Source organism: Orycteropus afer, unplaced genomic scaffold, assembly GCF_000298275.1.
Source record: "Orycteropus afer afer isolate SDZICR_OR568_19922 unplaced genomic scaffold, OryAfe1.0 scaffold00469, whole genome shotgun sequence".
NCBI lineage: Eukaryota > Metazoa > Chordata > Mammalia > Tubulidentata > Orycteropodidae > Orycteropus > Orycteropus afer.
Genome location: NW_006922056.1, coordinates 481,726 through 504,944, shown reverse-complemented (window position 1 = coordinate 504,944; position 23,219 = coordinate 481,726). Strand labels below are relative to the sequence as shown.

Here is a 23,219-nt window from a genome sequence, read left to right as displayed (position 1 = left end):
GCGCTGGTGCCGGGGGCGTGCGCACACGTGCGCCGGGGCGTGCAAGGGCGGTGGGTGGGGCGTGGGCCGGTGCGTCCCGGGCCGTGCGCAGAGGGCCTCGGGGAGCGCAGGTCGGGGCCCTCCGCCCGTGCAGCGCCGGGGGAGGTGGCGGGAAGGCTCGCCGACAGGGTCATGTGCCCCTGCTCCCGCAGACCGGAGCGCAGAGCTGCTGTGTGCACTGGGTGTCAGTCTGCAAGAGGCACTGCGCGGAGCCCTGTGCCAGCTGCCAGCAGCCTCGCCCTGCACCCTCCTGTACCTAGGCCCCGCGGGCTGGCTGCGGCTAGCAGTGCTCGGGTCCTCTGGGGCCTGAGTCCCGCCGGGGCTTGGAGCTCGTCCTCCCCCTGGCCGCTGTGACTGTTAGCCGCCCCGCCCTCCCAGCCTGGCGCTGTGCCCGCCGCGGCAGTTGCTCAACCCTGGTTAATGTGTGGTGGGGGGCTGGGCCCAGTCTGACGTCGCCTGACTCTTGGCCTCAGACCCCTGCCCCGCACCCAGGCCTGAGGAGCCACCTGGGCAGAGCCTGCAGAAAACCGCCGCTTCAGGAGACCCCAGCCCTGCCCTGCTCTTGGCTATTGGAGGTGGCTGGTGGCTCTGAAACTGGAGCAGGGGAGGAGCTGGGCTTCGAGCCCAGCTGCCGGAGTGAGGGAGCCTGGGTGGACACACGTGCTGGGGCCTACACGTGTGCGCGCGCGCGCCGTCCAGGGGAGGGGCCTGGAGCACCTGCTGAGCCCCCGACCGGGCTGCGCCCTCTCCTGCAGACCTCCTCCAGGAAGAGCGAGGCTGGATGAGGTCATGGCTGCAGCGGCCCTCACAAGCCTGTCCACCAGCCCCCTCCTGCTGGGGACCCCAGCTGCGGCCTTTAGTTCAGGTGAGTGTGACAGGTGGTGCTGAGGGTGCAGGTGGGGCAGGCCTCGGGACCTGTGTTCCCCCAGGACTGGGCAGCAGAACTTTGCCATGTGGGACCACCTTTCGAACACAGCTCTTCTAAAACGGACCCCAGAGCCTCAGGAGCGCCAAGCCCACCTCCCCCTGGCTGGTTCCTCTCCACCACCCTGCTTCCCCGTCCCTGTGGTCTTGCCCACCAAGATCAAGTGGACAGAGGATGGAGGCTCCAGGGGTTAGGGGGCTGGCGGAGAGCCCGCAGGAGCCCTGAGCCGGCTCTCCCTGCAGAGCCTGGCTTGGAGCCTTGGAAAGAGGCGCTGGGCCGGCCAGCGGGCAGCTACAGCAGTAGCAACAACAGCGGAGACTGGGACCTGGCCAGCGACCCGTCCTCCCCGTCCACTCCGTCGCCCCCGCTGCCCCTCGAGGCAGCCCACTTCCTGTTCGGGGAGCCCGCCCAGAGGAAGAGGAAGGTGAGCTTGGGGGCGGAGCCCAGGGTGGGGACACCGGCGCCAGGCCTGACCACCGGACCCTGTGCCCCCAGAACTCGACCCAGGTCATGTTCCAGTGTCTGTGGAAGAGCTGCGGGAAGGTGCTGAGCTCAGCCTCCGGGATGCAGAGACACATCCGCGTGGTGCACCTGGGGTGCGGAGGGGCGGGGCCCGGGGAGGGGCGGGGCCCGGGGAGGGGGCGGGGCCTCCAGGGCGCAGCGACATCCAGTGGTGCACCTGGGGGCGGGCAGGGGCCGGAAGGGGTGCCGCTGCCTCACCTGTACGTCCGCAGGCGCCAGGCAGAACCTGAGCACAGTGACGGGGAGGAGGACTTCTACTACACAGAGCTAGACATTGGCGTGGACATGTTGACTGACGGGTTATCCAGCCTCGCCCCAGTGTCCCTCACGGCCTCCATGCCTCCTGCCTTTCCCCCCCTGGAGGTGCCAGAGCCCTCAGCCCTGCCGCCGCCCCGGATGCTGAGCTCCGTGTGCCGAATCCACAGTGACCACGCCTACCAGGTGCTGAGGACCGGGTGGGAGGCTGGGGTTAGATCTCGGGGTGCTCGTTCTGCAGGGGAGCGAGGCCACGGTTGTGTCTCCCCCCAGGGTTGCCTGGCACCCATCCACCTGGAGCCACAGGCCCCCACTGTCAGGGCCTGTTTCTCGCCAGCCCTGCCCACCAAATTCACTGCCAACCCCAGGTACGTGTGTGTGTGCGCGCGCGCGCGCGCGCGCGCGTGTGTAGGGTCAAGGCAGGGGGTGGGTGGGGAGAGCCCTACAACATCCCAACCCCTCCACGGTGCTACCCAGGAAGCCCCGCGGTGATGCCAAGAAGTGCAGGAAGGTGTATGGCATGGACCGGCGGGAGCTGTGGTGCGTGGCGTGCCGCTGGAAGAAAGCCTGCCAGCGGTTCCTGGACTGAGCTGCGCCTGCCCCCTCCTGAAGGGGGAGCATAAGCTCCTGCCCCCACCCCAGGGCTGCACAGCCTGGAAGAGGACAGGCCCAACCCCCAGGGGCAGGTCTCTTTCCTACCTGGGGGAGTTGTGACCCTGGGCCCCCAGAATGGAGGGGTCCTGACCACTCAAAAGTGCCTCTGAGGAAACCAGCTTTTTGCACTAAAGTCAAACCACACGCCACCCCCTTGCTGCAGGGTCCCTGTAGACACTGCCCTGCCTGTGGGCCCTGGACCTGCCAGGATGTCGATGGGGCCCCAGGCTGTCCCAGGCCAGCCTTTATGCACTTTGAGGGGTGCCTGGGGACCACTGCACTTACCGTGAGGGTCCGAGAGCCCCAGGTGGCGTTGGTACTGCACCCTCAAGCTCAGGTGTCCCCGTCTGGGCTGCACCAGGCGAGGAGAAAAATTAAAGATCGGGGTTTTTTCCAGAAGCCGCGTTTGCCTCCTGGTGGGAAGTGAAGTGGGACCCTGCGGCGGGTGAGGGTGGCTGGCACCTCAGGAGCTGGCACGAGCTGGCACGAGCTGCCGGGGCCTGGGGGGCTCCCTCGGCCCTTGCTGGGCTTCCCTGGGCCCCTTCACTCGGGGTCCTGTCAGGCTGTGACACACACACAGGCATTGAGCAGCAGTCTCCCCATTTATTGAAACCAGTCGCTTTTGCAAGAAGGTCTAAGCTAATCCCGTCACAGAAAGGAGACCCACAGGCAGGGAAACCTCGAGACCCACTACCAGGAGGGAAACGCTCACCTGTCCTGTGGTTACAGAGAAGCAGGGCAACAGTCATGTTCCCGACTGGGTACGAAGGATCTCTCCAGAAATACTAAACACGTCTCCAATACAAACACAGGTTCATAATCGTGAATATAAAGTTGATACAATATAGATTATTCCCAGAAAAGAATCAACAGTCTTCAAACACTGCCTTTTTTTTTTTTTGTCTGTTTTTTGTTGACAGGTTGAAAGCATGTTGAAAAAATAAATAGGAAGAACAAAGTGGCACCTGTCACAAGTCGCTCTAAGCAAAAGGCACAGAACACACCTCAGGGCCTCAGAGTAAAACACCACAGAGCATGGCTTTCTTGAGAGTCGCACATGTCACAGAGTGACCTAAACAAGAGTCTCGGAAGACTGCAAAACACCCAGTGTTTGCATTTTCTTGAGTTTTCTTTTTTAAAAAGGAAGCTGTGCAAACTTGTGTTTTATCTTTTGAGCCGAGGTCCCTAATGAATCATGGCAGTGTTCTGACTCCCAAAACTCAGAGTCCAAGTATACAACCTGGTTAGGATCCAGAGCTTAGTACAAAAGTCAGAGGCCCCCCAGAGCTCACACCCCCCCAGTGGACTGTATTTCCCACTTTGGTGTTGCAAACACCAGAATACAAACAGACACAAACTGAAAACTACAAAATGTGAAATGTAATCTACACATTTTCCTCTTCATAAAAAAATATTTATTAGTTTAAACATTGATTTAAAAAAAAATCACATAAAAAAACCCTTCATTTCTTGTCTTTTTCCCCTCATGCCTCCTGAGACCTGTCCGTCTTGGTCTTGGGAATCCAACGCTCTTCCTATCAGAATGGCGTGTAAGAATCGGGGGCCTGCAACTGGAGAGAGCACTTTTGGGGGAATTGGTAGGTGGGGGTCTAGGACTCTCAATATTCTGGTACAGTATTGGTTTTAAGAAGACGCCCTGTGGCACCAACAGCGGACCCCAAAAAGGCAGGGAGGGTGGCGCAGAGAGCAGCGGTCAGAGCAAGACCTCCTGAGAGTGAGGGTGAGGTGCCCTTGGCGGGAGGTGGGCTGGCCAGGGCCAGGGGCTGAGATGGGGACTGGCACGTGGCCAGGAGACACTTGTTGGTACAAAGGTCTAGTTGTCAAATACATTTTTTAAGAAAGTCAGTCTGCTAGAAAAGAGGTTAAAAAAGGCGTGGGGGCAAGGTACGGAGTTCTGAGAGCCCCGCAAAGTGGCCGGGAGCACCACCGGAGAGTGGGGACTCATTCCCCCAAATGCCCTGGGGGCAGCCCAAGAGGACAGGCATCAACTGTGGTTAGTGAAAGCCTGGTCCCTTTCCGCTGGGGACCCCGCTGAGAGATGTGTATGTAGGCCATCCAGGCTCTGCCAAGAGCACCCTCTCTGACTTGACCGCAACAGTCGCGGAAACAGTCGCGGATTATAGCCAAAAAAAGTCATGGATTCTCCCTAGTGGGCGGCCAGGAGGCTGGGGCTCGAGTTTGCGGGGGTAACTCCTGGCTGGAGCGAGGTTTCTTTTTCCAGAGAAGAGCTGTAATCTGTGTGGTCTGTAAAGCCTGCAGAAAGAAGCAGTGTCGCTCTGCCCAGCACCCCAGGGAGCCTCGGCTCAGGTGGCCCCAAGGGTGCACTGTGAGCCCGGCTGCCTGAAGCCCCAGCTGCTGGCAGCAGGGGCTTTGTTCGGGGCCAGGTGGGGAGGGGTGAGCATCATCATAACTGACGTGTCAGAAAGGGCGTGGGGGAGGGCTAAAACGTCCTAGAGGCTGTCCTGTGTGGGGAGTCTGTCCAGCAGCCCACCCCTGGGTGCTCAGGCCGGGGGGCCACCAGTGTGGGGTGCACAGGGCGAGGCCTTTGCTTTTCACTCAGAAAACCAAGAAAGAAGAAGGAAAAGACCACTGTGGGGGTGAAGCCGTGAACTCGGAAAAATACAAGAAATACAGCAAGAGGCCCTGACAGCAAGCTGTGCGTCAAGGAGGGGAACGGTGCCAGGGAAATGACCTCATTACAGTGACTTCACCATCTGGTGACCCACGTGGGAGGGGTGAGCAGCAGGCGGAGGCAGTGCAGCAGCAACAAGGCAGAAGCGGCCCGTCCCACCCACGGCTGTCAGCAGGAGCAGCCACCACTGACAGTCATGGGTGCAGCCGGGCAGGTGGCCCGAACTGCTGGGCCCCCCACGGAAGTGCACGCAGCAGAGGGTGGCAGAGGCCAGGGTCCCCAGCCACGGCCTCTTGGGGGACGATAGCACCGAGGAGCCCAGCCCAAGGTTTCTGCAGCGTTTCTACTGAGCACCAGAGCCCAGAGGGGGAGGCTGGCCTTCCCCTCCATCAGGACCTGCCCTGTGAGCACCAGGTGCTGGGAGGAAGAGGAGGCGGCCGGCTGGACGCTCTACTCCCAGCTGTGCAAACTCCCTCAGAACCTACCTGGGCCGCAGCCTCAGGTCAGCCCCGGCCACAGGCCTCCAGTGATCGGGCCCAGGCTTCCTGACTATTCGGAAAACCTGACACTAAAGCAGAAAGGCCCCCACTGGCTGGCTCCCATGCCACGCAGCTGCTGGGAACTCTCGTCTGTCCCCACGGATGGGCATGGGCAGGTGGACAGACAGACGGATGGGGAGGGTGCGAGGCCCTGGAGGGAGTTCACTTTCCCTTTTTCTTGAAGTGTCCTGGGCACCCCTACCCCCACAGAGCAGCGGACCCCTGGGCCCATCTTCTGAGTGGCCGGCTCCATCTATGTGTCTGGGGCAGGCAGGCAGGTGGGCTGAAGGAGGGCTGGGAGAGGGGCCGCCCCATGGCACTGCTCCAGGCCAGGCCGCGGGCACATGACAAGGTGGCCGCCATGCCCCTGTCCCCGGCCTAGGACACCCAGGGCAAGTCCTCCTCGGGCTCCCCAGCAGGGCTGCGGGGCCCCGGCGGGGAGTCTTCCTCATCCTTGTCATCCCCAAGCAGCACGTCCTCTGGGGCCAGGCCCCCGTCCTCATCCAGCTCTTCCTCACCCTCCCCACGGGGGTCGTCAAGGTCCTCCAGATAGGGCCCGTCCCCGGGGAACAGTGGTTCCGGGGAGCCCTCGCCACCACCGCCGTGGTCCAGGGGCCCAGCCACGCCGCGACCCACACAGTCGGCACACACGCCGTGGCGCCGCGAGCCGTGCTTGATGCCCACACTGGCTGCCGACATGAAGACACGGTTGCACACTTTGCACACGTACTTCTTGTCTTTGCTGTGCACCTGCGGAGATGGGGAGGGGTGGTCAGCCCAGTGGATGGGGGGAATGGAAAGTCCTTCTTGGGGGAGAAGCCCCGGGGAGGATGGAGGCCCATGTGGGGGGTGGGAGGAGGACCAGGAAAGGTCTCAGCTCCCCTCCGGCAACCCCCAGACCCTGAACGTTCCGCCCTCCCTCCTTGGAAACAGGAACATTGCAAAGTCACAGAAGTCTGAACCCTGAAGACAGTAATTTGGCTGTTAACTTCCCAGTGGTCAGTCGAGTTCAAAGCAAGCCCAAGAGAGGACGGGTCAGGGGTCAGGGGCAGGAATGGAGGCGCAACCTTCAAGCTGGTAAGTCGTCTGTGGGGCCTAGGCAGCAGCCTGTCCAGGGACTGCCCCAGCGCTTCCTTGGAAGCCAGATGGGGTTCTGGAGACTCACACCCTGCCTCTGTGGGGATACTGGTGGATATCAGCACACAGGGCTCTCCCCTCCGTCAGTGGTGTCACAAGGGGGAGCGGACTGCACGGGGTGACTGTCAGCGGGTGACACCAAAACGGCTGTCTATAGCGTTTGTGCAGCGTTTCAGCAGAAACTCATTCTTTTTTTAACAAAAATAACCCTGTAGTTAGTTATAACAAAAACTTTTCTCTTAAGCCCAGCCTTAAAAAAAAAAAATCAGGCTCACTGCCATCAAGTTGATTCCAACTCATAGCGACCCCCATTGGGTATTCAAGGCTATAAATCTTTAGAGAAATAGACTGCCCCATCTTCCTTCCACGGAGTGGCTGGTAGGTTTGAACCACTGACCTTCTGGTTCGCAGCCAAATGCCTTATACACTGCGCCACCAGAGTCCCGTAAGTGCAACTTACATGTACCCATGTAAATACAAGCCTAAAATGCTACTCTAATCCACTTCTGGATCTTCCCACACCCTCTGGTCAGAGCTGTCATTGTCACCCAGTTACAGCGATGTGCCAATCACATGGCTTTGTCCACACATGCTGCAAGCACACACGTTGCTCTCATTACTGCTAGCGTTTTCATACTCACTGATTCTGTCAAAGTTCCTGGTGTTTTAGCTATAGCATTGTGGTAAGTGGTGTTTGTGAACCTATGTCAAGAACTGTTATTGAGAAATAAGTAATAATTAAAGGAAAAGAAGGAGAAAAATTAAAAAAGGCTTTGCTCAGTTACAAATAATGTTGTATCTGAATGTTGTAATTCATGTAGGAAGATTTTACAAAACAATTTTGTTGATAGTATTCATATAATCTAAGAAGTAGTACATTTTAACAATTTATAACTATATTGATTACATATTATTCTATGATTAAAATCACAACAGATATGACTAACGAGTCTCTGTAGGAGCTCTGGTGGTGGAGTGACTAAGGCACTTGCCTGCTAACCAGACGGCTGGCGGTTCAAACCCACCAGCCACTCCTTGGAAGGAAAGTTGGGCAATCTACTTCTGTAGTGATACTGCCTCAGAAACCCAAGGAGGGGTCGCTATGAGTTGGGTCCGACTCGACAGCACATAACAACAACAACAATAAGGATTCTCTATAGTCTGGAATGGGAGGAGGTCCATGGGGGGGTGACACCATGAATTTCTGTACAAGTGCCACCAACCCTAGTGACACCACTGTCTTCACTCAACAGAAGAAAAGAATTCCAGGCCAATCATAGCCAGGACTGTACCCCTAACAGAATGACCTCGATGACCAGCTGGCACAGTCAGGCTGCTGGGGGCCGCTGAGCACTGGAGCCACCCTTGGCCAGGGTTCCAGAGTGAGGAAGTGGCTATGGAGGGAGCGGGGAAGTGGGGGCTGTGCCTGAATACTCAGGCACCAGGAAGACGTCTCAGGCATGCTGGGTATCTTGTGGCTTGGACCAGATGGCTGGGCACGAGTCCGAATGGACAAACGCTCCGGGAGGAGCAAGCAGAAAGGATGCTGGTGTCATGGCAACCATCGAATCAGCCCTTGATGGTCTTAGGAGCGTGGGCTGCGGCCACTACCACTGCAGCAGTCCCTCCTCCCTCAGCCTCCATCCTTGTTCTTGGAGAGCAGCCAGCCAAGGAGAAGGTAACTCAGGGGGCCTGTGAGAGGAGACACTAGCAGGGAAAGCACAGGCCCCTCCCCAGGAAATGCCTCATGAATTCTGAACGCAGCTTTCAGGGATGAGCCCAGCTCAGAGGCCTGTGCAAGGTGAGCGAGCTCCAGGCCAGTACCCTGGGATCAGACACAGACCAAGACCAGAGAGGGATCGCCTTGTGCCACTGGCAGGTGACAGCACCCAGTACACGATCTTTGCAGGTGGTGAGCCACAAAGAATGAAGTCCACATACAGAGCCACATACTGTGTGATCCCATCATGTGGAACACCTAGAGCAGGCCGGCACGCGGAGAGACATTTACTGCGGGCAGCAGGGGGGCAGGGAGAGGGGAGCACTGCTGGGCACCAAGCTTCGGGCTGGAGACAGCATGGGGACAGCTGTGCGGCGTGCCGAGTGTCCTTAATGTCACAACTGGGTCGTACATGTGGAAACGGCTGAAATGGCAAGTTTTATATCATGTATGTTTTACAATAAAAACATGTTCAATGTGCATCTCACTGAAAATTATTTAAATGTTTTAGGAATTTAATAAAGATTCGTCCTTAGTTTTAAAAAGTGACTGAGTCACTTCTTCTGGTCTAAGCAGCTGCTCCTCAAACTCCCTCGTGTAGGGACACCAGACCTAGCTCTTTTGGGACAGGAGCGGTATAGGCAGGATGGCATCATCCCTCCAAGTCTATAAAGGAGACCTCGTGCTGCAATGGCTAAGGGCTCAGCTGCTAACCGGAAGGTCAGTGGTTCAAACCCACCCAGCAATTTCTCGAGGAAAAGACCAGGCAATTGGATTCCGGCCAAGGAACCCTATGGGACAGTTCTGCTCTGTCCCATGGGGTTGCCACATTAGCAGTGAGGGTCTTGCCTCCCTAGCCCTGCCCCCAGGAACTTGGGCACCCTGCCCCCCAGGGACCTTCCTTCTTGTCCCACCCTTAGGGTCCTGGGGACCTATGCCTCCTTTCTTAGCTCCTGAGGGCTCTGCTCCTTCAAGCAAGCTACAGGGATACACCCCCGCCCCGGTCCACACACATCCAGCTCCTCCGTCAACAAGAGACCCTACTACTCTGTACCCACTGCCACCCCCAGCACCCTCTGTCTAAGCTGTGAGCCCAGGCGCCCCGCAGGGCCTGCTACCCCACACACAGCACAGGTCCTGCTCACAGCCTTCAGGCGGATCCTCACCCCACCCGAGCCCCCAGCCACCCCGAGCCCCTGGTCACCCCAAGTCCTGGCCACCTCGAGCCAGCCTCTGAGGGCCACTATATTCCTGGCACTGCCCCACCTGATGTTCCGGCCGACCACTCTCCTGCACCGAGGCCCAGCAAAGGAGTGCCTTTCCTACTGTCTTCTCCTGGCCAAAGGAATCCACTCCCAAGACCCCGCTAGTCATGCTAAGCAAGACTCAGTTTGGGGACAGACACCTGGCCAGAGCAGGCTGGCATGAGGGACAGAGACAGTGACAGGGCTGGGGTCACTGTAGAGCAGGCCTGGGGCCTGGAGTGCAGGAGTGTGGCCAGGCTCAAGGGTGGGGCAAAGGGTCAACAACGGGGATGAGGAGGGCGAGAGGAGGGCAGATCCTGAGGCTGTCAGGGAACCAGGAACAGATTCAGGCGGGGGGCGTCGGTGGGGGCCACACCTGCCTTCAGCCTTCCCCAGGGCTCCCAGGGTATGAGTGTGTCCAATACACATGCACACACATGTACACATGCACATGTGCATGTACACACACACCCCTGCCTGCACACATGCACAAGTGCATACGGACATATCCTGTGTGCACTCACATGTGTTCACAGACATAACACACACAGACATGTAGACATAACCAGTGCACACATGTGCACACACACTTGCACACAGATACACCCCTGCATGCACACACGCGTGCATGTACACATGCATCTCTGCATGCATGTACTGGTGTGCACATGTTTGCACACACAGAGACACATACTTGCACAGATGCATCCCTGCACATGTACACTTGTGTGCACAATGCATCTCTGCACACATGCACATACACACACTTGCACACACATGTACACACAGACGCATCTCTGCTGTACCATACACATGCACACACACTCACACACAGATGCATCCATGTATGCACATTCACACACATATGCATGCACATACACGCACCCCTGCATATACACACATGTGCACATACATGCACTCACACTCAAATGCATCACTGCACGCACACACCCACACATGCGCACACATGCGCACACATCCCTGCACGCACACACATATACACACTAGCACACAGATTCATCCCTGCAAGCACACACTCACACACATGTGCATGCATGCACATCTATCCCTGCATGCATACATGTACACACACACCAGCACACATATGTATCCCTGCATGCACACACTCACACACAGGTGCGCACACAGACACTCACACACGCCTGGCCTGCTCACCAGTGTGTGTCGCTTCATGTGCTCACGTCGCGTGAACTTCTTGCCGCAGATGTCACAGGGGTATGGACGCTCACCCGTGTGTGAGCGCATATGCCGCTTCAGGATGCACTGGTGCATGGCTGAGAAGCTGCAGTACGGACACTTGAACTTCTTCCTGATCACAGTGAACTCATTCACTGAAAGATGGAGAACACAGGCCGTCACCACACGCCCATTGCACTGTGCTGTGCCCCGCCCGGCCCTGGAGGTGCCGGCACCTCCTCACCAGTGGCCTTGGAGCCAGAAGTTTTGTCCTCCACAGCTGACTGCATGGGGGTGCCACACCACCTGCAGGGCGAGCAGCTCAGATAAAGACGATTTCCATGGCCCAGCTCCACCCTGTCCCCCAGCTCCCATGCAACCCTCCTACCCACAATCCTCCCTGCAGCAGGAGCAGCGTGGACAGAGCGGCTGTTCCGAACACCAGGGCGACGCCAAATGCTAGCAGCCTTGCAGCCTAAACGCCCACAGGACCTGTGCTGGCCAGGAGGCATTGGTCAGAGGGTCCATCCAGAAGTTCTGAAGGGGTACTCGGCCAGGTGGCATGGCTTATCACTCCATCTCTCAATGTCCCTGAAGGGTCTATGGGCTCCAAGGGGGCCTCTCTGCAGCCTCATGTGGGACCACATCCCACGCCCAGATGCAGCCTCAGCCCCACTGATGAGGCAGCTCATCCCACAGTCCAGGCAGGTGGTCTCTTGGTAGCAAGTCAAGAGGGATTTGAGATTTCATGGATTGCAGCTCAGCCAAGCAGCCCGTCTGTGCTCAGCACCTGCACGCCACGCTCACCCCCTTGGGCCTGAGAGCACAGGGCCCAGACACTTCCCACAACTGGCCACCCCAATGTTTTCTGGAGTAGCCAAGATGGCGTGAGATGCTCTGGCTGGCCTCCCATCCTTCCCGCAGGGGCTGCTGTGTCACCGGCACCTGGGATATGGCTTTCCAGAGAACCCTTGTGCCATCCACATCCTGGGGTGCACAGACACCCACAACCAGGGCATCTGTCCCCAAGCCCAAGAGCCACTGAGGGTCCTGGCCGGGCAGGCAGCTGCAACAAATGCTGGCAAGATGCCAGGCCATCGGCCCTTCAGACCTGCCCAGGCACCGAGCCCTCAAACATCAGCCATGGTGGCTGCTCACGTCACACTTCGTGACATAGCTGAGGACCTCCTCTCACTACATAACCAGGCTCAGGATGCTGGAGAGGAAATGAGGACACCAGGGTGATCTGACACCCAGGCCTTCTCCTGTCTTGCTGCCCTGGGGTCTCTGGGAGGCCATCCCAGGAGCCCGGGCTCATGAACCTATGGGACTGCCCAGCCCCCAGTGCTAGGCTGTGGGTCAGGCCGTGTGGGCAGCTGCCAGCCCCGATGAGGGCATCAAATGCTGGACAGCACAGGCCATACCTAAGAGCAGCCCCAGGATGACCGGGCTCTTCTCAGGAAGCCTGGGAACCCAGCCTGCACCCCCAGTGACTCAGGGAGGGGATGCACCCTGCACTTGTTCCTGCAGCAACACGTGTGTACTCTCCCAAGAGCTCTGGACACAACCTCATCATCTTCAGTCACTGAATCTCAGGCCAGTGCAGCCACCAGGGGACCTGCACAAGAGTGCTTCATGCTCTGCGGCCCGTCGTCAGCCAGGCCAGACAAGGGGCGGGGAAGGCTCCAGAAAGGACACAGAGATGAAGACAGTCTCATTGGCACTTCAGTGACCACACAGATTCCAAAGCAGGGCCGTCTCAGTCCAGGACACAAGCTCCTGGTGCGCCCCTCACCTCCTGTCTGGCACCAGCAAGGGCTTGCCGACCTGAATAGGAGAGAGCAGAGCTCACCAATCCTGCCTAGTTTAAACCCTTCCATGAAAAGTGAAGGCTCCCTCCTACCCTGAGGGGCTTCTGGCGTGTGTACAGGTGTGTGATCGGTGCCGGGGCTGGGGTGCAGGCCTGTGAGGAATGCACACAGGGAAGGCGTCAAGAGCTGGGAGAGCTCGTGAAAGCACGTGGGGGAGACAGATCCCGCGGCACAGAGACAACCGTGGCCACCAGTCTGCGTGTCTTTCAGGTCTTTACACACAGGCATGAATTCCACTTAAAAAGTTAGAATGGTGAGACACAGACCGGTGCACTGACATCCTTACGCCGCGTGTTGTAACCAACTTCCAGTGCCGTGGTGTGGAGTGACTGTTGTTTTCAATGGGTGACCGCATCATCGTTCATCAGAGGGATAAACGTCTCCTTCCACACTCTCTCCAGGGGCTGCCCCATCTGCTCGGCCCTCAGCCAATGAGCTGCCCACCTGCCCAAAGGCTGCATGCAGCACGACCTGAGAGCATCCCCCAGAGTGGCCCCTGGAGCAGCCCCTGGTATGTGGGGCTCCCAGAGCAGCTCCCGGAGTGCACGGTCCCTAGAGAGGCCCCCCAGAGCACCCCGTTCCTGGAGCTTCCCTCACAGCGAGGGCATGTGAAGTCCCCATCAGTGACAGCACAGAGAGACTCTGGCAGCAGCAAGTTTGCCACCTGCTACCCAGCAGCTCCTCCACCACAGGCAGAGACCAGGCTTCCCATGGACCACAGAGGAAGACGGAGGCGAGACGAGGAGGATGCTGGCTAGGGCAGCTCCAGACAGGCCAGCCCCTGCCATCGGCGGGTCCTACTGATGACACGTGGTGCCCACTGTGCCTGCTCCTCTTGCCAAACTGCCACGTGTCCCTGCAGCCATTGCAGGGTCATCCAGGGGCACAGGACTTGGTATGAATGCACAGGGGCACACCCAGACAGCTACGGATCGTAGGAGCACACACATGACAGGGGATGTCTGCCTGCTCCATGTCACACCTGTGTGGCATGTGCTCTGAAGAGCAGCCCTCACCCCCCACTTCAGCCCAATCTTCTGAAGAATCCACGACCGCCCTAGACACCCGTCTTTCAGTACCACCTCCCCACAACACTGCTGTCACCCCAGCAGGGCAAAAGCCACACTTCTGGGGAGGGAGAAAGGTGTAAGCTTTTAGGTTACTTGACGTGAAATCACTTTTCTGAGGCCCGATCACAGTTTCATTCTGCTTCTGCAGATGTGCGCATCAGAAGCCTGAACCTCCCTCACTTGGTCCACAGATGGGCACGTCAGAACCTTGAACCTCCTTCATTCTGCGTCCACAGACCTGTGTGTCAGAACCCTGAACCTCCACCATTCCGGGTCCACGAGCATGTCAGAACCCTGAACCTCCACGTCATGTTGCACATCCAGATCTAACACTTCAGACCTCCAAGTTAAATCAAGGACCTTCATCTCTGCACAGAAACGCAGCATTTTCCCCTAGAAAACAAAATCTAGGATGTAGGGACACACGAGCGCGAACCATTGCAAGCAACGTGCCCTGCTCCCCGGCCCCTGCGAAACCACGCCCTACGTGGGCCAGCCTCCACCCATTGGAGCCAGGCCTACATGCGCCACCCGGTCCGTCCAATCCATGCACCTTCTGACGTCCTCTGCATGACGTGCTACAGCGTTTTCTGGACGAGTGACTTTCCTGGGGCTGCTGTGACAAAGGGCCACGGACTGGCTGCCTCACAGCACCAAGCATTTCCTTGTCACCGTTAGGGAAGTCGGGGTCAGCGGGGCTGTGTTCCCTGGGCAGGCTCTCGGGAGGGTCCGTCCCTGCCTGCCCAGCTGCTGTCAGCCCCAGGGCATTCCTGGGCTTGTGGTACTGTCACTCAGTCTGTCCGTCCGTCGTCACATGGAGTCTCCTCTGACTCAAATCCTGTCTCAAATCTCCCTTTTCCTTCTCTTAGAAGGACACTCGGTGTAGGATTTAGGGCCACCTGAGTAGATAATCCAGGGAGAAAGTAGATAATTTAGGGAGATCTTAACTCAAAATCATTAATTTGATCATATCTGCAAAGACCATGTTTCTGAATAAGGCCACACTCAAGGGTCCTAGGAACACGAACCCATCTCTGCAGGTCACCACCTAGCCCGCTATAGCTCACTGACTTTACTGTCATCATGGAAGGAAAACTTCCTTGGTTATTATGACTAAAATAATTTCTTGTTGGGAATAAGCTAACCCCGCCTATAACTTGTGATTCATAGTCTATGTACTTTTGAAACTTGGCGATAAACAGGAAGACCAAAGAAGAACTGCTGCCTTTGAATGACGGGGCTGGTGAGTACGGAATGCACCGCAGACTGCCGGAAGAACACGCGAATCCCGGAACCACAGCCAGGCGCTCCTTGCATGTGAGGACGGTGGATTCGTCTCACGTACTTGGGAGGTGCTCAGGAAGGAAGAGTTCCTGGAGAAGGAAGCCATGCTCCGTGAAGTAGAGGGCAAAGACCACCACAATCCACTGCAGTGGACGGACACAGTGGCTGCAACAACGAGCTCAGGCACAGCAAAGACTGTGAGGCTGGCGTAGGACCAGCTGTGCTTTGTTCTGTTGGACACAGAGTCGCTATGAGTTGGGGTGGACTCGATGGCACCTATTCCTGTCAGAGCAGCACTAGGTAACCAGAACAGCATTTGGTACCGAGAGAGTGGGGTGCTGTTCTGATACCTAAAATGTGGAAACAGGAGTGGAGTGTGTCCTTGACCCGAGATCCTGGCAGAGAGACCCCAGCATATGGCATGAGAGACGGCAGGAGCAGAGCAAGAGACCGGCGTGAGACAGCGACAGCCTTACCAGCCCACGGAGGAGAAAGCTTGATGCCTTTGGTTAGGTGGCTTCCTGGCGGAGTGGGTTGCCTTCAGGCATTAACTGGTAGAAAAGATGAGCATGAAATGGAGTAGCATGTTGGCCGGCCCATGGAGCAAGAAACCCGAGTGCTTTTTGAGCAGGGTTTTCCAGTGGAGTGTGTTGCCTTCGGCATTAATCGGCAGAAGCGGAGACTAAGGAAAGCAGGCAGAGCTGCCTCAGCCTGAAAGGGTAGGACCACGGCCTTTGGGGGTGGAAGGCTCACAGCCCCCTAGGTTTCAAAGAGCCAGGCCTTCACCAATTTGGTTCTGGAGTATGGGGCTGCTCGTTTCGTGTGAGCCAGAGGGATGGAGCCATAGCCGCTGCCCAGGAGTGAGGGGGCGGGGCTGCCATGCCCAAGAGGGAGAGGAACAGGCCCCGCCGGGCCAAGGGGTGAGGTCACCATTCAGGAACTAGGGGACTGGAGCCACCCAGTGGAGGAGACCTGTACAGATACCCCCCATTGAAGGTCTGTACAGGCGCCATGTTGACAAGGGGTGGAATTGTGGTGGCTATGTTTTTGTCAACCTGGCTGGGCCTGGCTGAGTGGCTGGGCAGCTGGTGGTAGTTAATCCCCATGAGGAGACTGGCAATCAACTCCATGGTGGCATCTACCACAAGCGGCTGAGTAGCCGTCTTTGGGTATGTGGTCTGCTTCCCGTATATAAGGAGAAGCTTTGAGAATGGTCTCTAGGCTATGGCGCGCTTGGTCCCTGCATGTAGCTGTGTCATTGCTCAGCAGCCTGCTATGCTCTGTCGGCCTTGGGACTTACAATGGACTTAAGTTAATGGCCTGCCATGTGGTTGGATGACATCGGGACTGGGACATTTTATTTGTCAACCTTGGGCTTGTCAGCCTCAGCAGCCAGCAGCTGTCTGAGTGAAGAAATGCCTCTAGCTTCAGTGGGCCAGGAGCAGGAGGCAGAGCTGAAGCCCAAGGCTGAGGGGCTTTCACCCAGACCCTAGAGCCTGGCACTTTGAACTTAGACTTAAAGCCTCCAAACTATAAGACAATAAATTCCTGTTTGTTAAGGCCGTCCCGTTTGGGTGTACTCCTGTCAGAGTGGCACCAGGGGCCAGAACAGCACCTAACAACAACAAATCTTACAAAATGTGCACCCGATAGCCTTGCTGCCATGAGCATTAATAAAGCGCTAAATCCACATGGTGGGGCAGTAATTGAAGCAAACGGATAACACAAACGTCAGTCAAGAAAGCCCGCTCTCCACCTAAGACCTGCAGCCTCTGCCTGGTCCCCAGTGCCTGGGGGCAGACAAGCAAGCTTCCCACTGGGGGTTGGCAGCAGGGCATGTAACATGTTGCACTCAGGAAACGTGTCTACGATCTCCTTCAGCAAGCATCGCCTTCCTTCAGGAACCTGTGAGCCTGGAGAAGCGCAGGTCTCCGCCTGTGCCCACACCCGCCGTGCCTCCTCCACCCCGTACAGCGCGTCTGGTCCTGTGCGTCGGACGGTGCGTCTGCCGCCGCCGTGCAGTCGTGCCTTCCAACCCAGGGGACTCACCTTCCAGCACCAGGTGGGGGCGCGCTGCTGTCATCCATGAGGCTCTCACTATTTTGTTTTTTCGTGATTTGGGTGAAGTTTACAGAGGAAATTCATTTTCCACACAGAGTCTGTACACATTTTGTCTCACAACACTGACTGGAGTGTCCACACTGGAACAGCTCTCTGATACCTCCTCTCCGTGGTTTTCACTAACTTCTGACAGCAGATTCCGAGCCCTCTCTTCCCAGCCTGTGTTGGTGGAGCCTGTCCACCATGGGGATTCCCGTGGAAAATCCCAGCGGCATAGCTTCCAGCTTCACAACAACATGCACAGCACCACAGGACAGACTGACAGACGGGTGGTGGTGGTCCAGGACACGGAGCGGCTCTGCCTCCACAGGACAGACTGACAGATGGGGGAGTCCAGGACACTGAGTGGCTCTGCCCCCTGGAGGCGCTTGGAAAGTGCTCTTCAAGCCCTTTGCTTACTTCTGAAGCTTTTTCTTACTTATTTGTAGCAAATCCTCGAGGTACTCCGAATACAAGTGTTTTGCCATATATATTCTTTGCAAACACTTTCTATAGTCTGTGACAGGCCATTTTACTCTCTTCACGATCTTTTTTTTTTTTTTTTTTTTTTAATTGTGATTTGGGTGAGTTTACAGAGCAAATTCATTTTCCATACAGCAGTTCATACACATTTTGTCTCATGACATTGACTGCAACTCTCCACCATGTAAAGCTCCCCTCCCACTTCCTCCTTGTGGTTACCTCTTCCCTGTGTCCTTCCCCCATCCACTCCCACTCCGAGCTGTCTCCCTGAGCAAACACTGCCCTTTCCTTCTCCCACAACTAATCGCTTCAAGGAGTGTATCTACTTGGTATAAATGTGCATTCAGCCCATATGCCTGTATTTGGCTGGAAGCTACAGGAGTGAGTTCAATTCCAGACCTGAAGGGCAACTAGGGGCCATACTTTCAGGGGTCTCAGCAGGTTCTACATGACCAGAAAACCTGATCTTTTTTTGTGATTTTGCATTTTGTTCCACATTCTTCTCCCACTCTATCCAGTATCTCCTGCACGGATCCCCCTGTGAGTAGTTGACAGTCATAGCCAGGCACCATCTAGTTCTTCTGATCTCAGTCGTATTAGGCTGAGGATTGCATGGTGTACCAGTCACTTGGACCAATTGTTTCCATGCGTCTTTGGTTTTCTTCATTGTTCTTTGCTCTGGATGAGGAGAGACCCATTGTTGCATCTTGGTGGCCACTTGCAAGCTTTTAAGATCCCAGTTGCTACTTGCCAAAGTAGGATGTGGAACAGTGTTTTTGTGTAGTATGTTATGCCAATTGAGCTTGATGTCCCCTAAGACCCTGGTCCGGAGCCCACAGGTCCAACTACTTGCACCCCTCAGGCAACTGGCTGTGGCCAAGAAGTCACCACAACCTTGCCCCTTGTCAGCTCTGCTATACACCTGGACATTGTTACAGCACATACCAATACACTTGTAGAAACACTGCCTGCCGACCCTATATGTAGTCTCGGGCACATTCCCCGCTGCACAGACATACCTAATAGTTCACATTGCTAGTGATTTTTGCTAACTGTTCAGCAAGCTTGCCTACCACCAAGACCCTGAAGCTCTTCTAGGGCTTATCTCAGAAATTTCATTGTCTTTTTCTTTTACCTTTATGGTCCATCTCAATCTTTTTATTTTTTGTGCTTGATGTGAGGTAGGGATCAAGATTCTTCTTTTTCCATGCTGCTACCCAATTCACAGGGCATCATATCTTGAAAGGGCCACCCCCCCCCCAGGTTGCTGCAGGATCTTTGTTGGAAATTAGGGGCCTCTCATGAGTAGCCTGTGTCTGGACTTCTATGCCATTCCAGTCTGTTGGTGCATCCTGGCACAAGGACCACCATGTCTCAATTACTGTGGCTCTATACATCTTGAAGGGGCCCTGGTGGCTCAGTGGTTAAAGCACTCAGCTGTGAACAGAAAGGTTGGTGGTTTGGACCCACCAGCCAATCCACAGGAGAAAGATTTGGCTCTGCTTCTGTGAAGATTTAGCCCTGGAAGCCCTAGGGCCGGCTCTGCTCCGCCCTACGGGGTCGCTGTGAGTCCAAATTGACTGGATGGCAGTTGGATTTAGTTTTGCTTTTATTCGTCTCAGTTTCTGCTAATATATGTCCTTCAACTTGCTTAAGACCACCTCCGTTACCCCCAATCCTTTGTATTTTCACATACACTTAGAAGGATCGCATAAATTTTACACAGTAACACCCCCACACATTCACATACATAAATTCACACACACCCCTACATATTCACACACATACACACCCAACACACACTCATATGCACTCCCATATACATACACACACACATTATACACATCCACATACACACATACCCCACACATATACACCCACACACATTCACACAGCACACATTTACACACACATTCACACATGCACTACACATGTTCACATATAACCACACACACATTCATACACACATCACAAATTCACACATACCCTACACATCACACACACACATTCACTTACATCCCCATACCCATTCACACACACTCACACATATATTCCATGCACACACACACTCACACCCCACACATTCACACACACCACACATTCACATTCAACCCCACACACATTCACACACACACATTCATGCATACCCTACACATTAATACACACACATTCACTTAGATCCCTGTACACATCCACACACTCACTCGCATATTCTACACATCCACACACACATATCCCACACATTCATACACACCCCACACATTCATGCACATACCACACATATTCACATACACCCCCACATTTACACACACACACACTCACATACACCCTCACATTCATATACATTCATACATCCCACACACATACACCCCACACACATTCTCACACACACACATTCCACACACATTCTCTCACACACATTTTTTCACACACACACATTCTCAGTTACACACCCACACACATTCACACACACACACCCTGCTGGGGTTTTAACTGGCATTGTGTTGAATCCATATACAAAGTTGGGGAGCTCTGACATCCTAGCCACACTGAGTCTTCCATCCCATGAACGCAGGCCATCCTTCCATTTCTCTAGATCCCCTTCAGTTTCCCTCTTTTATGTAGAGGCGTTGCATAGATTCTGTCTGATTTTTTCCTAGGGGTTTACTGTCGCTTGGAGCTACTGCAAATGGCATTTCTGTTTGTTTGCTGTTGCTGTCGTGTGCTGTCGAGTCGGTTCTGACTCACAGTGACCCCATGGGGCAGAGCACAACTGTGTGGGTTTCCTAGGCTGTGATCTTTCCGGGAGCCAATGTCCAGGCCTCTTCTCCCATGCAGCCACTGGTGGGCTCGAACACTGCACCCCAAAACGAAACCTGCTGCCGTCGAGTCGATTCCGAGGTTAGGTTTCCGAGGCAGTAAATCTCTACAGAAGGAGATCGTCCAGTCTTGCTTTCACGGAATGGCTGGTGGGTTTGAACCACCACCCTTCTGCTTAGCAGTCAGATACCTTAGGCATTGTGCTGCCAGAGTGCAATTCCAATTATTTTTGTATATGGACTCTGTATCTGTTATCTCTGGCAAATCCATTGATTAATTCTAGTCGTTCCTAGATCTTTGGACTTTGTACGCGTATGTCGATGTTGTTGTTGTTATGTGCTGCGGAATCTGCGTATAGTCATGTTCATTTGCAAATAATGGTGTTCACTTATCCCTCCCCACACTTTCCTCCTTCCTTCATTTTGACTGCTTTACTACACGGTTTAGAGTCAGGGCTGGGACCAGGATGAGACAAGGGAGGTGCCGGGGGCCACAGTGAGGGAGGCTTCACTCTCAGGTGCTGATACACACCTGCAGGACCTGCCTAGGACCCCCAGGCCCCAGTCAACACTGATCAGGGCGATGGCGGGCAGCCCTACCTCATTCCCGAGCTCAGGGCCGAGCAGCCATCATTTTATTGAGCCTGGTGCTGTTGTTACCTTTGTGGACACCTGGACTCAGATTAAGGATGCTTCTATTCCAATTTTATGAAAATTTCTGTTTTTTAACCATGAAACTTGCTGATTGTGTGTGTGTGTGTGTGTGTGTGTGATTTAGGTGAAAGTTTACAGAGTAAATTAATTTTCCATACAGCAGCTCACATACACTTTGTCTCATGACATTGACTGTAATTTCCCACAATGCAATAGCTCCCCTCCCACTTCCTCCCCATAGTTACCTCTTCCTTGTGTCCTTCCCTCCCATGCACTCCTGCCCCCTGAGCTATCTCCCTGTGCAGAAACAGCCCTTCTATTCTCCCATGATTGATCTCTCCAAAGATATATCTACCTAATGTAAATGTTCAGCTCATATGCTGGTCTTTTATTTGACTGGAAGCCACAAGAGTGGGTTCAATTCCAGACTTGAAGGGCAGCTAGAGGCCATAGTCTTAGGGGTTCCATCAGGCTCTATCAGACCAGCAAACCTGGTCCCCTCCCTTTTTTTTAAAATGATTTTGAGTTTTGTTCCACATTGTTCTCCCTCTCTATCCAGGATCTCCTACACAGATCCCCCTCGGAATGGTTGACAGTGGTAGCCAGGCACCATCTAGTTCTTCTGGTCTCACAGTCGTTGTAGTGGTTATGTTTGTGTGTCAATTTGGCTGGGCCTGGTTGAGTGGCTGGGCAGCTGGATGTAGTATTCCCCATGATGAGACTGGTAATCAACTCCATGGTGGAATCTACTATGAACAGCTGAGTAGCTGCCTTTGGGTATGTGGTCTGCTTTCTGTATATAAGGAGAAGTTTTGAGAATGATCTCTAGCCTTTGGCACGCTTGGACCCTGCATGTAGCCGTGTCATTCCTCAGCAGCCTGCTATGCTCTGCCGACCTTGGGACTTACAGTGGACTTAAGTTAATGGCCTGCTGTGTGGATTGGTAACATCAGGACTGTGCCTTCTTACTTGTCAACCTTGGGGCTTCTCAGCCTCAGCAGCCAACAGCTGTTTGAGTGAAGAAATGCCTCTAGCTCCAGTGGGCTGGGAGCAAGAGGCAGAGCTGGACCCCAAGGTTGAGGGGCTTTCACCCAGCCCCTAGAGCCTGGCACTTTGAACTTGGAATTAAAGCCTCCAAATTGTAAGAATAAACTCCCGTTTGTTAAGGCCATCCCATTTGTGGTATTTTTTGTCAGAGCGGCACTAGGTAACCAGAACAGTCATATAGGCTGAGGACCACATGGTGTACCAATCGGTTGGACTAATTGTTTCCATGTGTCTTTGGTTTTCTTCATTCTTCTTTGCTCTGGTCGAGGAGAGACCCATCATTGCATCTAGATGACTGCTTGCAAGCTTTTAAGATCCCAGTCACTACTTGCCAAAATAGGAGGTGGAACAATGTTTTGTGTAGTATGGTATGCCAATTGACCTTGATGTCCCCTGCGACTATGGTCCCGAGCCCACACACGGGTCCAACTACTCGGTCCCTCTGGGTAGCTGGCTGTGGCCAACAAGTGACTACAACCTTGTCCCTTGTCACCTCTAATAGACACCTGGGAATTCTTACACAACATACAGATACACTTGTAGAAATACTGTCTGCCAACCCTATACATGGTCTTGGGCACACTACCCCCTGCATAGACATATCTAATAGTTCAGCCTGTCCACTCATCTATCCACCCACATATCTATGTTTGCCTTCACTGACAACACAGTATTGTACATGCAAAAGGGTTCATCTTTGTGGTCTGTACCTCCTATGCAGCTCTCTATGCCTTCCTCTTCCTCAGTACCCCTGTGTTGATCACTCACATTTGGTACATTGCCCTTCTCTTCACCCAAATGAATACTTGTCTCTACCTATCTAACAGTGTTCCCTCCCCTTCCCTCCCACCCCTGCTAACCAACAAAGAAAATTTCCTTCCATATATAAACCTTTCCTTGACTTTTTACAATAATGAACTAATACTATATTTGTCTTTCTGTGATTGACTTATTTCACTCAGCATAATGTCCTCCAAGTTCATCCATGTTATGTGGTGTTTTGCAG

The 23,219-nt window shown here is 54.8% G+C and overlaps 2 protein-coding genes across 2 annotated transcripts in view; one reads left to right on the top strand and one right to left on the bottom strand.

Moving 5' to 3' along the window:
* Nucleotides 1-807: 807 nt before the first annotated feature.
* On the top strand, nt 808-2,330 carry SLC2A4RG (SLC2A4 regulator). The gene is made up of 6 exons (XM_007954694.1): nt 808-904; nt 1,207-1,388; nt 1,460-1,560; nt 1,699-1,927; nt 2,015-2,109; nt 2,219-2,330. The coding sequence occupies exons 1-6, from the start codon at nt 829-831 to the stop codon at nt 2,328-2,330; spliced, it is 795 nt and encodes a 264-aa protein (XP_007952885.1). The 5' UTR covers nt 808-828.
* Nucleotides 2,331-5,965: 3,635 nt separating this feature from the next.
* The window catches only part of ZBTB46 (zinc finger and BTB domain containing 46), a 42,403-nt gene continuing 25,149 nt past the window's right edge, over nt 5,966-23,219 (bottom strand). The window contains exons 3-4 of the mRNA XM_007954659.1: nt 10,865-11,040; nt 5,966-6,337 (exon numbers count right to left, since the gene is read on the bottom strand). Coding sequence (XP_007952850.1) covers nt 5,966-6,337; nt 10,865-11,040 — 548 coding nt within the window. The remainder of the gene's footprint in view (nt 6,338-10,864; nt 11,041-23,219) is intronic.

Bases quoted from the DNA above. Each gene is read 5' to 3' on its own strand.
- SLC2A4RG (XM_007954694.1), top strand. From the start codon at position 829: ATGGCTGCAGCGGCCCTCACAAGCCTGTCCACCAGCCCCCTCCTGCTG. The intron at 1,561-1,698 runs GTGCGGAGGGGC...GTACGTCCGCAG, and splicing joins ATCCGCGTGGTGCACCTGGG to GCGCCAGGCAGAACCTGAGC. The intron at 2,110-2,218 runs GTACGTGTGTGT...GGTGCTACCCAG, and splicing joins AAATTCACTGCCAACCCCAG to GAAGCCCCGCGGTGATGCCA.